The following is a 21,101-nucleotide window of genomic DNA, read 5'->3' as shown; positions in this document are numbered from 1 at the left end:
ATGTCATCTGAAATTGATTTCTACAGTTCGCTTACCAGTGTGTGCACATTATGCAGATTTGCTTAGGAGAAGGATATTAATATATACATGTCCGGGGCAAGTAATGCATTATGCTTGGGAGCCAAGGAGTGCTCAGATACACTGTTCTTAGAGGTCAGTTCTAAAGCACAGTTTCAAATAGACCCAATTTCTCTGCTGATACATATTCAAAATGCAGTAGGATGTGGTCATACACACCCAGAAATACCATCTTCAGAGGTTGGGGGTGGAGAAATCCAAACATTTTTTTTTCAAATATAGCAATGCATTATTGGATATCAGAGACAAACGTGCTTGTCAGCAATTCTAAGACAAATAAAAATATATGTATGATACCAGCCATTCTACAGAAAAGAAAGATGCTTTACTAACAGATCTCTCCACCCCCAGTATCTAGAGGCTCCCCCCTCCACCACCCCAAAAGAAAAGGAGGAAAAAAAAACACTCATCACACTTCACTACGCAACTGATGGAGTATTAAACACTGTCTTCCAAGCTGTGGGAGTTAAAAAAGAAGTCGCCTTCCTGCCACACTTCCCTGGTACTGCAATGGACAGAGCATCTCCTCCTATCGACCTAGTCTGAGGCTCGCTCCCCAAGCACTGCAGTCCCCTCGCTGAGGACTGCCTGGCCACACGCACGGGCGACGGTAAACCCTCCGGTGGGGGCCAGCCACATACCTTTGCTCTCCATCTCGGTCCTATTCGAGTGCTGGGAAGTTCAATGGAAGTTGGCCGGAAGATGTGGGCCCGCTGGAGATCCCCAAATCTAGGAAGCCAATCTGCTGGTTTCGCCCGGACTTCCTTCCTTCCTTTCGGGCTTCCTGAAAGATGGGATTTCTTTAATCTTGAAGCTGCAATCAGCCACAAAAAGGACACTTACCGCCAGCAGCAGATTGTCTCTCCGGGGTGAGAGGTTTGCGACGCGCAGCATGCACGGTGCCCGCTCGGATTGTTTTCGATGTATTTATTTAATCGGGTTTTTTTTTTTTTTAATTTTATTTTACCTGGGTCCGGGAGCTGCAAGGCAGAGCTGTCCGCCGAGCGTGGTGCTGCAGGTGTAGTGACAGATCATCCCACTTTGCTCGGTGGATGTACAGATTTGCATGGGCGCTGGCACGCATGCGCAGGGCGTCCCCCCTACCCTATTCGCCGCCTTCCGCTCCTCCGCCCCCCTTTTCGCATCTCTCCCCAATACGGTCCTCAGTTATCCCCGCTGATGAGCTGTAGCATTCGGTCACAGGGAAGCGCTGCTAAAAATAAATGCCGGACCGGATTTTCCTTTGCAAACTAGAAAACGGATTGGATTGGGATTGTGCAGCAATCCTGTCTGGTTTTCGGGGCCGGATTACGGAAGCCTTGGAGGAGAGCAGGGTCTCCGGGAAAGGCTCAGTGTTACTCCCGAGGCAGGAAGGGAGAGGGGGAGAAGGGGATTTATGACACTTGGTAGTCACCATCTGGGGTCCTCTGCCTAGTTGCTGCAGTAACTTTCCAGGTGTTGTGTGTGTCCCCGCCCTCTCCTCCCTCACCACCCCACTAGTCCTCTTCGCATCCCGGTATTTGCATCTGTTTGGCTGGTGGGGGGAGTCCTGGAACTCCCAAAGGTTAATAATATTTTGCCAGTGCTTTGCTGCCCAGAATCGCGATTTTGTCGTCTCCCTGAGATCCTTTGGCCTCCGCCTCCAAACTGTTCCGCGAACGGGCTCTAGAGTGTAAAGTTTTCCAAATAAAGCCACTGAGGACATTTGGGTGTGCTCTTTCTAGCTTCTTTGCAAGGACCGATCAAAAAGCAGATGCCCCAGAAGATGAGGCGGCGCCTCCTGGATAAGAACTTTTAAATTGTACGCAGGATCATTTTCAGGAAGGGGCAGGGGCAGAGACTTCTTTTCGTATAGGAGGACTCTAGAGCTCAAATCCCTTGAAGTCCAAGTTCAGATCAGAGTACGGTTTATTTTCCTTTGATTTAAGGCACGATGATTTCCACCAGTGTTAATGACGTGCTTAAAAGACTTCCACTACCACACCCTCCACCACTGTCTCGCATAACAAAGTTTTTCGGTTTGGTTATTTTGTTGACCGTGCTCAGGGTTTGCTACTAGCTCTGTTCTCATAGATCACTCTTGACTGCGTTGGTCCAGGTCTGCTGAATGCAAGGCGAGCACTCTACGGTATTATATCTCCAGCCCGAACTGAGAATCTTTAAAGCCCACGTCATATTCAGTTTATCTGTATAATGTAAAATAAAGAGGAGGGCATCTATTGACTAGGTTTTTTTTCCAATAGTTCAAGTTCTCCCAAGAGATGGTTCTCTCCATGAGAATATTCACTGTATTCTCAGGAATAAGCATTGACATAGAAAAAACTCTTATCCAGAATGGCTAGCGAGAGAGGTGAGCCAGTGAATCACACAGTCAAGAGAACATAAAAAACCCACCATGATAGATATTGAATCCCAGCTCTTCCAAGCTATAAAAGATGCAACCAACAACAGACCTGAGAATGACTATAATTCAGCCTTCTTTCAGTGATCCAGAAGGCATCCTGGGATTTTCCAGCTCACAATTACAAATAGGCATCATGATGTTTCAGTCAGACATGGACATTTTTTAGTGGAGGACTCGTTTGATGCGGCGCCCAGGCAGATGAAAACCATCCCAGTACTGCACCACAGATTCTAGGTAAGCTACTAGTAACCCACGTTCTCTCCTACTACATGCCCAAGTGGATATTTGGGGAACTCAAGATTTTCTTTAAAGTTCATAGATGTAAGAATAGGCCAAGAAGAAGAAGGAGTTTTCCCATGGGGGGAAAAGATCTATTTTATTGAGACAAATCATTTTTGTTTCTAACACAGTATCCTATGATATGCTCTTTTCTTCTCAAAAAATTTTAGAAAGGAGGTACCATTAGAGTGTCTCTATAGGAGCCCTTATTATTTATTATTTTACCTATGGAAATGTAAGGTTGATGCTTGATCAGATTCACGTGGTGCAGACAGGCTCAGACCCTAAGAGTCTTGCACCCCACAGACTAATGCAGTTTGTTTATTTTCTTCACAAGAATTTCTTATATAATGCCTCCCCATTAATTACAGTGAACCGGAAGAGGCAACTAGTTCATAAACTTTCATATTATTTTTGTTCACAATTTCAAAAACCAGATGCCTCAATAAATAGAAAATAATCCAATTTAAAGTTGAATCTGTGGTCTGACATTCAAGATTTTTCCATTGTCTGGATCCAATGTACCTTTCCAATCTTCTCCCAGATTAACTCAAAAAGGACAGTTGCTATTGTCCTAACTAGACTTCAAGATTTTCCTTTTTGTACCTATATTTGCCTAGTTATCTTTGAATTATCTTCAAAATTTTCTAGCACTCATGAAATGCATATATGTGTACATATATGTGTGCATCCAAATCTTATATTTCTTGTATTTTCCTTAGGATTTAACTAAAACTCTAAGTCTGCATTCTTCCCTCATTCTCTCAATCTGAAGATTGCTGGGAACTTGGTTGGAAGGAAAAATGTCATCATGTCTTTATCTTTCAATTCATTGATTACTTTCCGTTTTGCATCAGAGTCATTTCCTCATTGGTTTCCCTCTTTGTTACCAAAAAAAGGGGAGAGGGGAGCTCTTGATTCATTCATGCTGCCTAAGAGCATCCGGAATATAAGAAATTATAAATGTTTGCAAATGAATAATGTTCTGTACACTGTTTTTGTGTGCTTTTCTATGTAACATTAACTACAAGGACCATAATGATAGTAATAATCACCATGCAGAGAGTATTATGTGCCTGTCATGATTCCGAGCGTTTAAATTTTATCCTTGCCAGGATACGAAGTGTTTTCATTTTATCTTTGTAAAACTCGATGAGAATAGTACTATTATTATCTGTATTTTTGGTTGGTTTTTAATTAATTTATTTATTTTTACTATGCCAGGCAGTGCTCAGGGCTTGCTCCTGGCTTTTTTTCTCAGGCATTTCTCCTGGCAGGCTCTGGAGACCATCTTGAGTGGCAGGGATTGAGCCTAAGTCAACTGCATGCAAGACAAGCACCCTACTTACTACACTAGGAGGATTTTGTTCCCTGTATTTTTAAGAGAAAAAAAAATAAGTCACTGAGGAATTAAAGTATGAATAAAACATGATCTCTTGGCTCTGAAAACAAAGTTAATCATTAAAGATAATAGAAGCACAAATAATTTTAAAAGATAATATATAAGGCAGGGATAACCACAAGTGGAGGAGAAGCAAGCTTCCTGGAGGAGAAACATTGAGTTTATCTTTGAAGCCTGGGGTTCACCTGACTGGAGATGGGAAGGAAAGCAGGAACCGTCTAAACTGCCTAAAGTGCTTCTCAACAAAAGTTGCTATCATTTTACAGATTTAATTTTTACTTGGAGGCCACATTCCATAGTGCTCAGGGCTTACTCCTTGCTCTGTGTTCAGGCATCACTTCTGGCAGTGCTCAGGGGACCATATGTAGCACTGTAGGATTGAACCAAGCAGGCCACATGCAAAACCAGTGCTGTACCGGTTGTATTAACTCTCTGAACCCATTGTATAGAATGTTTGGCTAGATACAAATTTCTAATGTATCACTGTATCACTGTCACTGTCATTCTGTTGTTCATTGATTTACTCAAGCGGGCACCAGTAACATCTCTGTTACACTCAGCCCTGAGTTTTAGTAGCCTCTCCTTACTCATCTTTACCAATGATTAGAGGCTCTTTCAGGGCCAGGGCAATGAGTCCTATTGTTACTGTCAATGACATATCAAATACTCTACAGGTAGCTCTGCTGTGTGGTTGATATACTCTCGGTAGCTTGTGGGGTCTCCGATAGATATGTATGTATATATCTGTTACTGTATTTGGGATATGAATATGCCACGGTAGCTTTCCTGGCTCTCCTGAGTGGGCAATAGACTCTTAGTAGCTTGTCAGTATCTCCAAGAGGGAGAAGTAGGCTATTCGATGTCTTGCAGCCACATCGCAGCTGCATGCTTTCCGGAGCTTGGTTTTATAGTCTCTGGATGTTGGCCGTTGATGGGATTACATGGTGCTGGGGGCAGTTTTGGGGTGTGACTGCCTAGCTACTGGAAAATGGGGGATCTGTGTGGAAGAGGCCCAGTTCCGATCTGAGCAGCCATGGACATCTCAGTCCCAGGTCCTGTGCACCTAGGTTCCATTCTTACATTTCTAATGTAAGAAAAGAAAATGTAAGGAGACAGAAAAACTCTCAGTATTGGTCTGGGGTCAGTGCTTCAACCCCATTGTAACTTGATGAGATCAGACTCTTTATCTCTCCTCAATACTCTGCCATTAATTCGAGTAGAGAAATAGCATAGTGAACAGCAACTTCGTTTGGAGTGATCGGAAACCAGGCAGATGTGGGTTAAAATACAAATCAGCAATTATTGTTCATGGTACTACCTTCAGTAATTTGATTAAGCTCTATGGATCCTAGTTTCTTCATTTATCAAGGTAAAAGTATATTCCAAGAAGAGTTTCTGTAAGAACTGACCACAGTGGCCAGGGAGAAAGCTTGATGGACTAGTGCATGCTGGAGACCTGGATCTGACCCCCAACATAGAACGATTTCCCTCTACTCATGCCAGGAGTGATCCTGACCACATAGCAGCTCCCAGCCACTGCCAGTCTAGCCCAACAAACATGAAAGATAACTGACTGCAGTATGTATAAATGCCTAATATGTCAGTTCAATAAATTATTTTCAACAAATAGACATTCTTATTAGGGGCTGGAAAACTTCAAGTTCTCATCCCTTTTTAAAAAAGAAAGGAGTCTATTTATCCAGCACCCACACCCCCCTCTACGAACAAAGTGGAAGAGATTGAAAGGAAGAACTGCTTTATGAAAATATTAAAAAGAAATCATTTTACCTAGTTGTGAGGAACCTGCATGGTGGTAACTTAGAAAAGGGGAAATAAACTAGTAACCTGGCAATTTGTTTTTTGAATATGCAAAAATTTAGGTGGGACTAGATTCCTTATACTTGTGGTGCTCCCCTGACCTCATTTACCTTCAAAGATTGCCCTAGTTTGAGAATAAACTCTAAGACCATATTAATCATAATGCACAATTGAATGAGAATATCACCACCAACATTGATACTGCTGCCTGATTCTGGTTAATCCATGCAATTATCTAGCTATGTATTTAGAGTCTCTAGCTTTAGTTCATACCACAGAGAAATCATTTTAATGATTGGGTTTAATTAATATCAATGTATGAATTATAATTAGCAATAAAAAGAGCCTTGCTAATATGTCAAGTCAGATGCCAGCTCACCTAGGTTTGTTTCTATATACTATGCTCTTTCAGAAAGGTGGAATGTAAATTGAGAGGAGTTTGTGACTTAGTTTTTTAACCCAATTATTTTATTTTATTCATCATTTATAACTTATGATCTATTATTTTAAAAAATTATAGTCAGAGGAAGCCAGAGAGATGTTATAGGATGTGAGGCACTTGCCTTGGGTACAGCCAACCCTGATTCAATCCCTAGTATGCTGAATATAAATTGAGAGAAGTCTGTGACCTACTTTTTGCCAATTATTTTATTCATCACTTATAACCTACAATCTATTATTTTAAAGAATTGTAACACTTGGAAAGGTCAGAGATACAGTACAGGCTCTTGTCTTGAATGCAGTCAATCAATTCCCTACAGCACATAAGTTCTCTCAAAAATTGCTAGGAGTCACTCCTGAGCTTAGATCCAGAAAAACAACCTGAGCACTACCAAGTGTGACCCCTAAATGAGTCTCAAATTAAATATAACAGTTGATCATTTAAAACTGTTTTGTTGACAATATCTGGTCAATCACCACTATGAATTAATATTCTCTGTAACATGGGACTGGTGATCAGCTCACAGTCTCTATATAAGGGACCAGTTACAAATGTTCATGGAATATAAACATCCCAAGGACAAAAACCCTTTCACTGCTGACTTTTCCTTTTGTTTACTATTGTATCTCAAGCGCCTAGTCTAATTTGTGGAATTTAGGTCTTATTTAATATTGGATGAGAAAAATCTATGCATTTAAAGAAGTTAAGGGTTTTTCCCATGGTCACAGAGTCAATTCCCTTGGAAAGTGAGAGGCAGCAATCCTGCTGCATAAAACTGATCGTATATGATTTTCAAGAAATAGCAAGATCATCACAAGGTAGTTAGCAAATTTTCTCAGTGCTTACTTTTAGGCAAAGCCATAAGTAACATATCTAAGCTCCAGTATCTCTTGGCATACCAATAAGAAGGCCGTACCTTCACAAAGAGTATAGAAAATGAGAAGAAATTTGCTGTGAAAGAAATAAGGACACCTTCTATGACAAAACTTCCAGAACACTAAAACTTTGAGTCAACATAGCAAAGTGATAAATGTGATAATTAAAGTACTAGAGATCAGGCCTGAGGAGAAAATATATTTTGACTACCTAGTATTGGGTTTTTTTCATTATCTTCCTTGGATGAAGGTGAACTAACAGTCTTCCTAAGAAGAAAATGGCAAGTGATAAAGTTTCAATGATAATAACTCAAAGTTCAGGAATAAAATGGAGACAGGGATAGTCAATGAAGGATAAAAAATGTAGCAGAAGAATGTAGAATACCAGGATGTATTTTGCTGAAGAATCATTTGCTCACTTTAATATTACATTTTTTGGAGACAAAAAGAGTCTAAGGCATTGGAAGAGTAAAAGGGCAGAGAAATAATGCATGAATAGAGTGTCTGGTGGTCAACTAACAAATATTTTTTATATTTCTTACTAAGCATTTTGTCCACTTGACAATATCAGACATTTATACAGAAGCTATCAACTGATATTTCAAGGCCCATCTGTTATGCTGGCATGATGCCTACTTGTAACGGGGTGTACCAATCCAATTAATGTTTACATCCCAAATAAACACCGAACACTGGGAAATAACACTTTTCAATTGGCTAGCTTGTGTGGAGATAGAAAATGATATGAAAAAATGATTTGTGAAAGTAACTTTGTGAATCAGATTAGGATCATTTCAAAGGCAAATCTAAGCATTGTATTTTGGTGATTCAAATAAATCAGATATGCATCATTTTTGGCCTAAAGATGCCCTATAAAAACACTGTCTCAAAGCTATGCCCTTTCCTCATCCTGTACTTCCCTTTAAATTCCAAATATATGAATGCAAGGGTAGAGAGCAGACTGTGAACAATGGTGGAGGTTGTTGTAATAAACAGTGTACGTATGAAATTCTACCATTAGCAGTATTATATTATATATGTATTATATAACAGAATTATTAAACTGGTTCACTAATCAGTAGTTCTAAAAAAGTCAACAAGAATAAGAGAGATCGTACAGAACGTAAGCTGCTTGCTTACCTTGCATGTAGCTGACACCTGTTCAACTCTCAGGACTGCTGTTAAGGAATTACCACCAGGAGTGACCTCAAGCACAGAATAGGTAGTAAACACTCCTCACCCCCAGCACCTCAAGTATGGCTCAAAATTTCAATAAATAATTTATTTAAATTAAGTTCAAGTTAACAAATAAAATCAAAGTCTTATAATTTATAGAGTAAATATTTGTCAAGAACTGACTGCATATATCTGATGAGCAAATTGATACATTTAATGAAATCAAGTTTTTTTCCATGATCACGGAGTCGATTCACTTGAGCCACAAGAGTCAATACCCAGTTCTCAGGGTAGACCAGCAGCTTGTGGTCTCCCCGTTTCAAACTTAAAGAAACCAGAAATCTTATAGTGTGGACATTTACTAGGCAAAAACAGAAAAGTGAATTGGTAGCCAAAGTGGGAAAACACAACTTTTCCCAAGTCCAGTGGCAAGTTACACACAAGATAAGTTCAGTCTTTTGATGCCTTATTTCATTACAGTGTTCTCCGTAATGGCACATTTACGTGCATTATTTTGGTTGGTGGATTTGTCCTATTTATACCACTTTAAAAACTATTATTTCGGAACTTTGTTTATTTCACTTGATTTCATAAAATCAAAGAGGAAGTTCATGTTTGGGCTGCAAAATGGTAACTATAGTAATGGGTTGCCAGCAATAAACAGCCTTCATAATGTGTATAACATTATGCTTCATTGCTGGGAACACAAGTGTATCATTTGTGTGGTGAATAGTTATAAAATTTTCTTTCATAAACAGTCATCTTACTTGGTGAAGAACTTTTCTATTTGTGTTTATATTTAAATCCCAAATCACATAAGCGGCTGGGGCAAAGTAAAAGAGAAATGAAGCAATTAGCCATATTACTAGTGCCAAACCCTGCTATTAAAAAGGGAGGAAAAGATTAATGAGAAATTTCACTCAACTGAAATTAAATAATAGCAAAAGAATACGATGGCATAATGGATCCCACAGGTGTTTGAACCCCTGGGTATTCTTAACAAGGACTTGGTGGTTTGTGATCAATTGCTGACAATACTGATACTCTACCAAAAAAGGGAAACAATGAGTTTTTACATTGTCTATGTTTTTTAAAAAGAGAACTATTTTCGGGGCTGGAGTGATAGCACAGTGGGTAGGGCGTTTGCCTTGCACATGGTCAACCCGGGTTCGATTCCCACCATCCCATATGGTCCCCTGAGCACTGCCAGGAGTAATTCCTGAGTGTAGAGCTAGGAGTAACCCCTGTGCATTGCCAGGTGTGACCCAAAAAGCAAAAAAAAAAAAAAAAAAAAAAAACCTTTTCCATATTGTTTTGCTTTGTCTTTTTATTTCCACTGAGACATCTTTACTGGACTTAGCCATTAAGGCGGCCAAGTGTTGTAGTTATGGGAAAAATACTCTGCAAAAAGAGTTCTCTAAAGGGAACACCAAGTAAAATGTGGTTGGAGAACCTGCTCAGGAGAACCCGCTCAGGAAGATGCGTGCTGAAAGTAGACTATAGATGGAACACAATGGTCTCTCAATACTCCTATGGCAAACCACAACACCCAAAAGGAGAGAGAGAACAAAAGGAAATAGCCAGCTACAGAGGTGGGATAGGGTTGGGGGATGGGATTGTGGGGTGGGTGGTGTAGAGATTTGTAGAGAATAAAAAAGACCTTATTAAAGGGACACAGGGAAGTGGTAGAGGAGCTCTTAGGCACCTTGATGGTATAAGTTTGTACATCAATACCATATATTTTAACACCATTGTAAGCATCTTTTCTAAACACTAACAATAAATAAATAAATAGCAATTAAACTTTTCATCTCTCCATTTAAAGTATCTATTGCTTTTCAAGTGATTTTTACTTTATGTTGCTATACTACAAGCAGACCTTTGGTATTTCAAATCTCTTCCAATTTCACTCCATAAACATTATTTGATTTCCTCTGAATAACTGCAAGATATTAATGAGTAATACTTAAAAGGGTATTATAAGAAATGTTTTAGAAAGGGTCTTGGTTTCATCCTTCATAAAATAAAGGGATTGGACAAATCAGTGTGTAAAGACTCTTCCAACCATTCCAGCAGCTATTTCTCTGTGTAGACCACAGTATCATACCTCATTAGAGAGTTTGGTAGTTTTGGCTATCATAGGAATGTCACATTCCTTTATTGGATCAATATCTGAGCTCAAAGGGCTGCTAGTAATCCTGGAGCTCCTTAAAATTATATGAGAAACTTGAAACCCAGGAAGGAAATCACTTAGAACTGAGCTTGGAACTTGGTGAGCCTATCTCAGTTTTATTAACCATGTCTTACCTTTACTACCTGACCTTGCTCTATGCTGGGGGCATTGAAAGCACTTGAATATGAACAAAAAACTGAAGTGAAAAAGTCTTTGGGGTCCAGTAGCAGCATTCTTAACATGAAGTAAAAGATTATAGATCTCAACAAAGTAGTTTCCTATCTGTCTCACTGCCTCTTGACTTTTCACTTCTTTCTTTTCTACCCACTACATCAAGTCAACAACTCAAGTTGTATAAAGAAGGACAAACTTAGTCTCGAAAAGCAAAGGAATTAGATGAAATCTTCCAAAAATATTGGAAATCAAAAAATTCTGTCACTGTCACTGTCATCCCGTTGCTCATTGATTTGCTCAAGCGGGCATCAGTAATGTCTCCATTGTGAGACTTGTTGTTACTGTTTTTGGCATATCGAATACACCACGGGTAGCTTGCCAGATACTCTCGGTAGCTTGCTGGGAGGGACAGAGGAATCGAACGCAGGTCGGCCGCATGTAAGGCAAACGCCCTACCCGCTGTGCTACCACTCCAGTCCTATACAGCACCTAGTAGAAATAATTACAGTCTGAATCAGTTAACAAATCAATGAATGACAAAATAAATGACAATCTAGAGTTTCCTGGAATTTTAATTTCTGATGATATTTAATTCATTTTATTCCTAGAATAAATGAAGTTCAGCTTTGCGTAGTAATGGAAGTACTGGATTTTCTGTTGTTGAGTATAAACCTTTCTCTTTCCTTTGCTCTCTGAATCTTCAGGTTGGGGAAACAATGGTCTTCACTCTTGTGTTCCTAAACGTGTGCTTTCCTCATTACTTTTCCTCTCTTTGTTGTTGGGATTTTTCAGCTCCCTTTTGGATCACTTCCCCTTACCTACCACAGATATGTAAGTGTGCATGCTTGCACACACACACACACACAGAAACACACACACACACACAGAGTACTCATTGACAATCTCCTTGCATGCTACATAAACCTCTGTGAGCTAAGTCAGCAACCTGACTTATCAAGGGAAGGAAGAATGATTTGGGCAAACTAAAGCATGAATGACAAATATTCTGCATATTTTAGATTCAATACCTGATTATAACATCAGAATATTAATATTTGATTATGCTATCTGCTTTCCTGTGTTTTGTCCTAATTATTACTTCCCTTTAAAGCAGTGAACTTGGAATACCTTGATATTAGGTTTTATTCCTGAACAGACGGCTCTCTCCTCTTAAGTGAGATGCTAGTTTCCTGAGCTAAATTTAGCAATCCTCTCTCAAAAATCCTCCCAGAACACGAAGAGCCACTCCCTCTCCATTTCTAACAATGAGTGTGGTATCTTCTCAATTGAATATAAGTATATTTGAGAAACACATATTGAAAGATGATGCATTCTTGCAAGATACATTACTGTGCATTTGTAAACTCTATTTCCATATTGCTACACATGCCATTATTACATCCATTTGCTATTATTACATACACTATTATTTGCTCCAGATATTAGTGCCAAGAGCCCAATGTTTTGTAAATACAGAAAGAAGACATTTTGGGCAGCACAAAAAGAGATGGGAATACCTCCAAAAAATGGTGTCTTTTGAGTTTGGGGATATATTTTTAAGCACTGTGATTTACAATATTGATAATGGCAGGGTTTCATACACAAAACATTCCAACACCACACCCTCTGCCATTGTCCCACTGTTCCCCTCACCCCACGCCTCCTCCCTCCATGTGGTAAGCTTCCTATTAAGGACCAGCTCTCAGTTTCTGTTGTCTTGGGGCATTTGTTATTTCCTTACTGTGTTTCTTTCTTTATATCCTATATACAATTGAGATTATTCTACGTCTGTCCCTCTACTTCTGATTAACCGTATTCAACATGATACTCTCCAGATCTATCCACTTAGCAGCAAATTGCATGATTTGTCTTTTCTTATAGCCAACTAGGATTCTATTATGTATTTTTATGTGTACTATAGTTTCTTTATCCAATCATCTGTGCTTGGACACTTGGTTATTTTCAAAATTGGATGATTAGGAAACACTGGTAGAACTTTACAAGAAAAGAAGAACCAACCTCATAAAAATATGAGGGGGGGAGAGATATGAACAGAAACTGCCTCCAATAAGACATACAAATGGCAAAAGAATATGAAAAATGCTCATTGTCATGTATTATCAAGGAAATACTAATCAAGACAATAGACATCGTTTCACATCAGTGAGATTAGCACATATCTCAAAGAACAAAAACAGCCAGTGTTGACATAGATGGGGGGAAAAAAAAAACATCCATATACTGCTGGTAGGAATGATGATTGGTTCAATCTTTCTGGAAAACAATATGGACACCTCAGAAAGCTTGGAATCGATCTTCAGTATGATCAGGGAATTCCATTTCTTGATATCTACACCAAAGGCCAAAAGGCTCTGTTCATAAAATACATAAAATTTTAGGTGGTTACATTGCACCTCTATGTTCAACATACACCAAGGCAGTTTCTGCTGGAGATCCACATTTGGCTGAATCTCAGTCTATTGCAAGCAAATTAAAGTTTTAAAGGATCAATAAATAAGATAGTTTCTCTTTCTTAATTAATAACTGAACATCAGGATTCAGAAGAGATTTGTGGGGACAGAGCTCAGTGGTAAAGCACTTATTTATATATGTGAAATCCTGGGGTTAATTCTGTCTACCTTCCAAAAAATAATCACTGAGAACATGAAATAAGTTTATAAAATTAACATAAGTATTTTTGCAGATTGTATATCTATAATATTAAGATATCAATATTTAATCACTCAAATAAAAACGATGAGAGAATAATGTTTTTGTGTGGCAACAGAAAATTTATTTAAAAAGAGATTGTGATGATATAGGAAGTGAAACCTCATCAGTTAAAGATGGTCATTAAAGATCAGTATAAGGTACTTGATTAGTTTGTTTTTATGTTCTTTTATATTGTGAATTCCATATATTGAATTTAACAATCATCTTAATTATGTTGACATCATGTTCAGTGTCTTATATTTACTCTCTTATTAAATCCCCTAAATAACACTGAAAATGCACTGAGATTCTAAAAGGCATGTTGTTCATCCAAATACACAGGTCTGACCTACAAAGTTGGAAATCAAATCAGTCACTTTCAGAACTTAAATATTTAGCTCTTGCACACACCTTAAGGACACATAGTTGGTAAGACATCTTCTATACCTAGCATTTGGATAAACAGAATACAGCCCTGTAGGAGCCTAATAGAGAAATGTGGTTTTTTAACCAATTAGAGAAACGGCAGTGCTCCCTGAAGGAGTCAAAATCTTCTCAGCAAAGAGAAAGCCATTTCCGGAAGAAGTTTCAGCTTGGAGAAAGGGAGTGGAGCAAATTATAAAGCAAGTAGCCTGGTGTTGCTGGAAGGGAGAAATGAGAAGGAAGCATGCAGAATTGAGGATGGGACCTTCACACTTGCAATATTTTCACTGAATCATGGCCATTATCATTTAATTTCTACCAGAATTTAAATTTTATATGAATGCTCTAAACTGAAATTTTAGGTGGTTACATTATTGGAGCAAAGGAATTATCTGAGAGAAGGGCCTTCCCATTTGAATTATTTTCTTTTAACAAAGCCCAGGACATGTTCTTTCTAGGGTTTAACACCACTGTTTACATTTTTATTTGTCCTGTCAGACATAACTCCATATTGAATTTTGCACATGCGTTTTCTCCGAGACATGTCTTTTGTCCCGGAACAGCTCCTGGGGGTGGGGGGGGGGGTTCAATCTTGATTTAACAAGTAGCACAGACTGTGCAAGAAAAAAAATCTAGGTCATATAGATTTCTATCTTAACCCTTGACCTCATGCACTCAGCAATTTAATCTTGATTCTTTCAGTGTGGCCACCAGTTTTGCATCTGACTTGTAGTTGCATCCACCCTTCCTGAATCAGCATGATTCAACTTCTGACCTTCCAGCTAGAATTTTCTCTCTCTTCCTTATCACCATAAATTCTAGAACAACCTTCAGAATAGCAACGCTGCCAATTCGGCTCTCCCTGGGCTTCTGCTTCCACAGAAAATCCTTTGGTTCATTTCTCCCACCTGCCTTACCCTGGAGGCAGGATCAAGAAAGTATTTGGCACGGAGTCTAGAGAGTATACCGTTGAATAGCACTAATTCTATACACCGTTCACTTATCTATGTTATTTCTACCTTTGCAAATCTTCAACCTTGTAAGTGATTATCCCTAAAGTTCATAAGATTACAAGTTAACAAAAGGGTTGGACTAACAAGGCATGGAGATTATGTATGCGCTGAATTTCAACACTTCTTCCCCATACTAGCTTCAGTTTTATCCTTTTTGATTTTGTTTTGTCTTCAGTATATTGCTGCTATAATAAATATGAAGAAAGTTTAATTTGTATGCTCATAAAACTGTGTCAAGAAATGAAAAATAACCTGAATGTCTCTGCTCAGGAACTCAAACTCAAATACTTTCTAAGAGTTGATCTCTTATTATGCTCAAGAATATGCTAATATTTGGGATAGTTTATCAAAATAGTCTGGTGGCTTTTTAAATAAGCAGTTGCAAAGTTTTATGTTATGGAAGGACATCAACATCTCCATACTTTCTCAACTCCTGGCATAAGAAAAGGACTCGAGTAAGCCAGCAATTAAAAAGCTTGCATCTTTTTATTTCATTTTTTAAACTTCTTTATTGAATCAATGTGGGATAGACCATTACAAAGCTATTTATGATTGGATTTCATCCAACACCCATCCCTCCACCAGTGTACATTTCCCAGTACCAGTGTCCCCAGTTTCCCTCCCATCATCCCCACCCCCCCACCCCTGCTGCCAGCCTCTATAACAGGTGCTTTTCTTCTCTCTCTCTCTCTCTCTCTCTCTCTCTCTCTCTCTCTCTCTCTCGTTGGGCATTGTGGTTTACACAGTGCATCTTTTTAATACAAGCCTACATTTGAAAGGGGAATAATACATATTTTTGAATGACTATTGGGTAAGAGACAATACAGTACAATATTGATTTAATTTTGCCAATCCCTAAGATCTGCAAGTGTGCTTTACTTGCATCTTCTATGCAGTCAACCGAAAGTAGATATTTTAGCAGCAGTGACATTTCCAACTTAGCCCAGAAGGGATGAGGGTTCAATCATTGTATGACTGAGACTTAAACCTGAAAGCTTTGTATTTTTTTTCTCACAGCGATTCAATATAATAAAATAAATTTTTTTAAAAAAGAGAGAAAACCAACTTAGCCCAAAAGGGCCCTTGCTATTCCTCTTGCCATCCCATGTCCCATCTTCCCTAGCAGATAATAACTTCTCTCCACCATGAGCCATCACCCCTGTGCCTTCATCCATCCTGTTCTCTCTGCCCTGAGGACTTTATATACCTTTTCTTCATGATTAATTCTAAATGCAGCACATGCCAAACCCTCCAGAGAGTTTTTCCATATCCCCCCCCCGTGCAATTTGATGCTTTTCACTCATCTCTCATAGACATTCTTCTTTCAGGATGTAAACTGGTTTCCCCCATTCAGACATTAACCCTTGTGAGAAAATCACCATGGAATTGTATGTACAAATGTGGATGTTGTACCTCACCAATGCCAATAAATTTTAGTTGAACATAATGAAAGCGGAACCCTCACTTTTCCCTGCCAATCAATAAGAAACTCAAAGACCCATTTTTTCCTACAAAAATCCCACAAACAGGGGAGCGGGCAGTTGGGATAGAGAAGAGAGAGCTATGACAGTGATGGTTGGTAGCAATAGCTCTGGATGGGAGATGCATGCTGACAGTGGGTAAAAGATCAAACATGATGGTCTCTCAGTATCTTTATTGCAAACCATAATGCCCAAAGGGAGAGAGAGAGAGAGAGAGAGAAAGGAAGAAAGAAAGAAAGAAAGAAAGAAAGAAAGAAAGAAAGAAAGAAAGAAAGAAAGAAAGAAAGAAAGAAAGAAAGAAAGAAAGAAAGAAAGAAAGAAAGAAAGAGAGAGAGAAAGAAAGAGAGAGAGAAAGAAAGAGAGAGAGAAAGAAAGAGAGAAAGAGAGGGAGAGAAAGAGAGGGAGAGAAAGAAAGAGAGAGGAAGGAAGGAAGGAAGGAAGGAAGGAAGGAAGGAAGGAAGGAAGGAAGGAAGGAAGGAAGGAAGGAAGGAAGGAAGGAAGGAAGGAAGGAAGGAAGGAAGGAAGGAAGGAAGGAAAAAAGTGTCTGCCATAAAGGTAGCTGGCAGGCTGGCAGGGGGAGGAGGGGTTGTTGAGATACTGGCAACATCAGTGACGGGAAATGTACACTGGTGAAGGGATGGGTGTTGGAACATTGTATGACTGAAACCCAATCATTAAAGCTTTGTAATTGTGTATCTCACATTGATTCAATTTTTTAAAAAATTATTTTTAACGAGAAAAAGCCCACAAGCAGTCAGAGTTAACCTAATCCTTTACTAAGTTCCTCCCCAGTTGGAACATTTCCCTTCTCCTTCTACTTTACTATAACCTTTCTATTTCCAACTCAGAGTCTGAGCATCTTCATTACTCAATATTTTCATTCTTGAAAACATTGAAAAACCTGGGAACAATGGACAACTCAGAGACCCATGTCACACTCCCACATCAATAGGAAAGGGAGAGATTTTCCTGAGGAAAATTTAGGCTCACACCAGGTATGTGATTTGTCCCACATTGAAAATTGCCAAATGGCAGAGGCCTTGTATACCCATTACTCTATGTCTCAGCGCCAGATCCAGTCTACACTGTTACTAATTTGGGACTTGGAGTATTTTATTATGAAAAGTAAAGCTATTTTCATATGTATGTATATATGTGTCCCATGGTTCATCGATTTGTTCGAGCAGGCACCAGTAACGTCTCTCATTGAGAGACTTATTGTTAATGTTTTTTTGCATATCCAATATGCACGGGTAGCTTGCCAGGCTCTGCCGTGAGGGACCGATACTCTCGGTAGCTTGCTGGGCTCTCTGAGAGGGGCGGAGGAATCGAACTGGGGTCGGCCGAGTGAAAAGCGAATGCCCAACCGCTGACAGTGATGACAGTGATGTATATATGTGTATACATGCCTATATCTTTCTATAACTACATACTCATTTGATGAAATTCTTGGGGGATCAGATACTAAGAGGTAAATACATAAGTTAAATGAAAACTAGAGAACCAGTTGATCATATCAATTATAAATCAATAAGGGCATTCTAAAAGAATACGGGAAACTTCTAAAATATAACTAATAAGTAATTACAGCTATTAAAAATCCAGAGCCATTTTCGAAAGAAACATTTTTATGTTATGTACACGAAATCCCAATTAAATAGTGGTTGGAAAAACCCTGTGGTCAATCTTACTGAGTCTTCATTATCAGTGATTACAGTGACATTTTTATTGAGAAGAGGTCAGATTTCCAGTCGCTCAGAGCAATCCATGACATATACAAGATTGGCAAATTATGAAATAGGAACTATATATAGACCAAGAATTTAAGATGTACAGAGAGAAGCAAGAAATGCTTCCAAATAGTTCTTTCAAAGTTTTCCAGTGTTTCCTATCCAATTAAACATAGAAGGCTGATGGGGTGACTCAAGAGAACCTTTCCTTACAAAACACAAGCCTCACCTTGTCTGCTGTGTGGTCCCTTCCACCTCACAGAACCACTCCACCTGCCCAGAAATGCCTCTACTTCCCTGGCGATAGGACTTGGTTGACATCTGAAACTCAACCCTCCCATCTGTCTTGTTTTCAAATTGCTTGATTGAAACATAATTTGTACACACAACTTCACATGTTTAGCATATATCACTCTCTGGGTTTGAAAATATGTGTACACCTGTGAAGATGTCACCCACACAATCAGAAAAATAAACATATTTATCAGTTATCGAAAAGTTTTCTTCTCTTGTTCCTGTTCTTTGTTTTGATTCTTTTGTGATAAAAGCACATCCTGAGATTTCCTCTTAACTGTTCAGCTGCACAGTGCAACATTCTTCACAATGAGCACTGTGGCACATAACAGAAAATTATATCCCCACTGAAGATTGATTTATCTATAAACTACATATAGTTTATAGATAAATAGGTTTCTTACATATAAAACTATATATCATATTCTAGAAACAAAAGAAAATAAAAACAAAACCCTTTTCCTGGGTCCACAAAATCCTTTATACTTTTAAAGAGGGGGTTTTGGGTAAACAAATTGTATCAGTGTTAGACTGGGCTGCCAGAAACCAGGGTGAACTTGACTTGCAAGCAAGAAAAGCTTTAGTGAAAAGCAAAAGGTTGTTGGGCAGACACTTCTAGGGCCAAGGTGTTGCGCTGGGAGACTGGGTAAACTCTTTATATAGCTCTTAAAGCAAGGAGGAAGGGAGGGAGGGCCATCTCACCTCAAACCGCATCCTCACCTTTAGCTGGGGCTTAATGGTTCAAGAAAAGATGTTCCTCCTTTTCTCGGGAAAACCTGTTAGCCACATTCTTCCACCATAGGTGGTGGTCAAGTCCTTCAGCTGTCTGTGGTCCTGCCTTACAGTCAACAATCATTTGTGGAATGAGTGGCTCTTTCTGGTTATTTTTGGAGGCTCTTTGTAACCCCCCCAAAATGAACATTTAAAGGAAAACATTTCGGGGGCTGGAGCAATAGCACAGCGGGCAGGGCGTTTGCCTTGCACGCGGCCGACCCGGGTCTGATTCCCAGCATCCCATATGGTCCCCTGAGCACTGCCAGGGGTGATTCCTGAGTGCAGAGCCAGGAAGAAACCCCTGTGCATTGCTGGGTGTGACCCAAAAGGAAAACATTGCGGACGTTTCTGTATCTTTCTGTAGACCCATAATCTCTCAGCAGATGTGTCAAGTTGTCTATCAAACAGTCAATTCACTGAAGACAGTACGAATGACTGATGTCATTTGTCTGTTCTGGCTAACCCTGCTGGAGATATTTCCAGAGCAGAGGAAAATGCTTGCTTCAGAGGAAAAACTCTTGAAGAGACTCTAAGGTGGAAAATGGGAAACTGCTTCCTGCTCCTTTGTAGCACCTTGGGTCAGCTTACCACATCCTTGCTGACTCCCTGTTCTCTGAGTCACCTGCACATGAAAGGGTGCTTTTATCCCAACATCTTAAAAATCCTCTACTTAGAAAAAAGAGCCTATTCTCTGGGGAGGATGAAAGCGAAATTGCAGCTCTGTGAAATATGTCTGCAGCCAGGTGCAATAGCTCCGCAGGAGGCAGCTCTGGACAGATTCAAATCTTTATCAATCAATAGCTACATTTAAACTTTCCTCTACAAAGCTCCTGAAACCAAGCAGATGGAAGTAGTTCAGAAACCTCACCCATGTAACCTGGGTCACACCAGGTGCCTTTCAGCCACTGACATCATTTCTCATTATTGGCAAATAATGCCAAGGCCCAGCTTGCTGTAGACGAAGCTTTGTGACTCAAAGTCAAAGGATTCAGCTTCGGTTCCTGACACACGATGATTCTTAGCGCAATGTAGCAAACGATCTGCCCTAAGATCTGAAAGCCGTTCCCAAACCCCAGACAGTCTATGCCTGCAACTTTGTAAAAGTCTTCCCTATGAAGCTTAATGTCATAGGATGTTAACAATTTCAGCAACTCACCTCCTCTGTCTAAAATATTTCCTGACACATAGAAGGCACAGAGCAGTAAACATTAGTTGAATTAATGACTGAATGGAAATTGATTGAGGAACGATGGATCCAGCTCTTAACAGCCATGAGCTCAAAAGAAAGGCACTCTGTAAATAAGGAACGAGGGCTATTAGTGTTGATTGGCTGTTGTTCAACCCTACACTGAGTATAAAATATATCTCTAAATGCAATCTGTACACTCAGAGCCTCAAAGGAGCTCTAGAGACTGCACTTATGTTCTATGGAAATGACTTCTAAAAAATAATAATGATAACGATAATAATAACGCCTTTTATGCAGAGTTCTTTCAGTTTTAAAGAACTCTTGTATCCATTATTGCATTAAGTCCTTCCAACAATGCCATCAAACAGATTTCATGATGTTCAGGCTGAAGAAATAAAACTCAGAAAAGTGACATCACTTGTCTAAAGTTGTACCCCTAATAAGAGACAGAACCAAGATCTCAACGTTAACTTTTCTAGCAGTGATTTTCTTTTTCTACAACACCACACCTGGCTTCAAATGGATTTTTTTCCTGAAGAAATAAGATGAATTTATCGAAGACAATAGTATTTTTGATTGGATAAGTCTCAATTAGTTACAATCATAACTGTAACAAAGAGTATTCTTTCTAAATGAATTCTTGCAGATCTGCTTTACAGCATAT

General features: G+C 39.2%; 1 protein-coding gene across 1 annotated transcript in view; it reads right to left on the bottom strand.

Moving 5' to 3' along the window:
• FGF12 (fibroblast growth factor 12) overlaps window positions 1-1,204 on the bottom strand; it is a 580,565-nt gene extending 579,361 nt beyond the window's left edge. Inside the window, exons 1-2 of the mRNA XM_004603002.2 lie at window positions 1,046-1,204; window positions 720-862 (exon numbers count right to left, since the gene is read on the bottom strand). Coding sequence (XP_004603059.1) covers window positions 720-732 — 13 coding nt within the window. The 5' untranslated portion in view covers window positions 733-862; window positions 1,046-1,204. The remainder of the gene's footprint in view (window positions 1-719; window positions 863-1,045) is intronic.
• Between the last annotated feature and the right edge of the window lie 19,897 nt (window positions 1,205-21,101).

Source organism: Sorex araneus, chromosome 2, assembly GCF_027595985.1.
Source record: "Sorex araneus isolate mSorAra2 chromosome 2, mSorAra2.pri, whole genome shotgun sequence".
Taxonomy (NCBI): Eukaryota; Metazoa; Chordata; class Mammalia; order Eulipotyphla; family Soricidae; genus Sorex; species Sorex araneus.
Note: the sequence above shows the minus strand (reverse complement) of the source record. Positions and strands in the feature narration are given on the sequence as shown.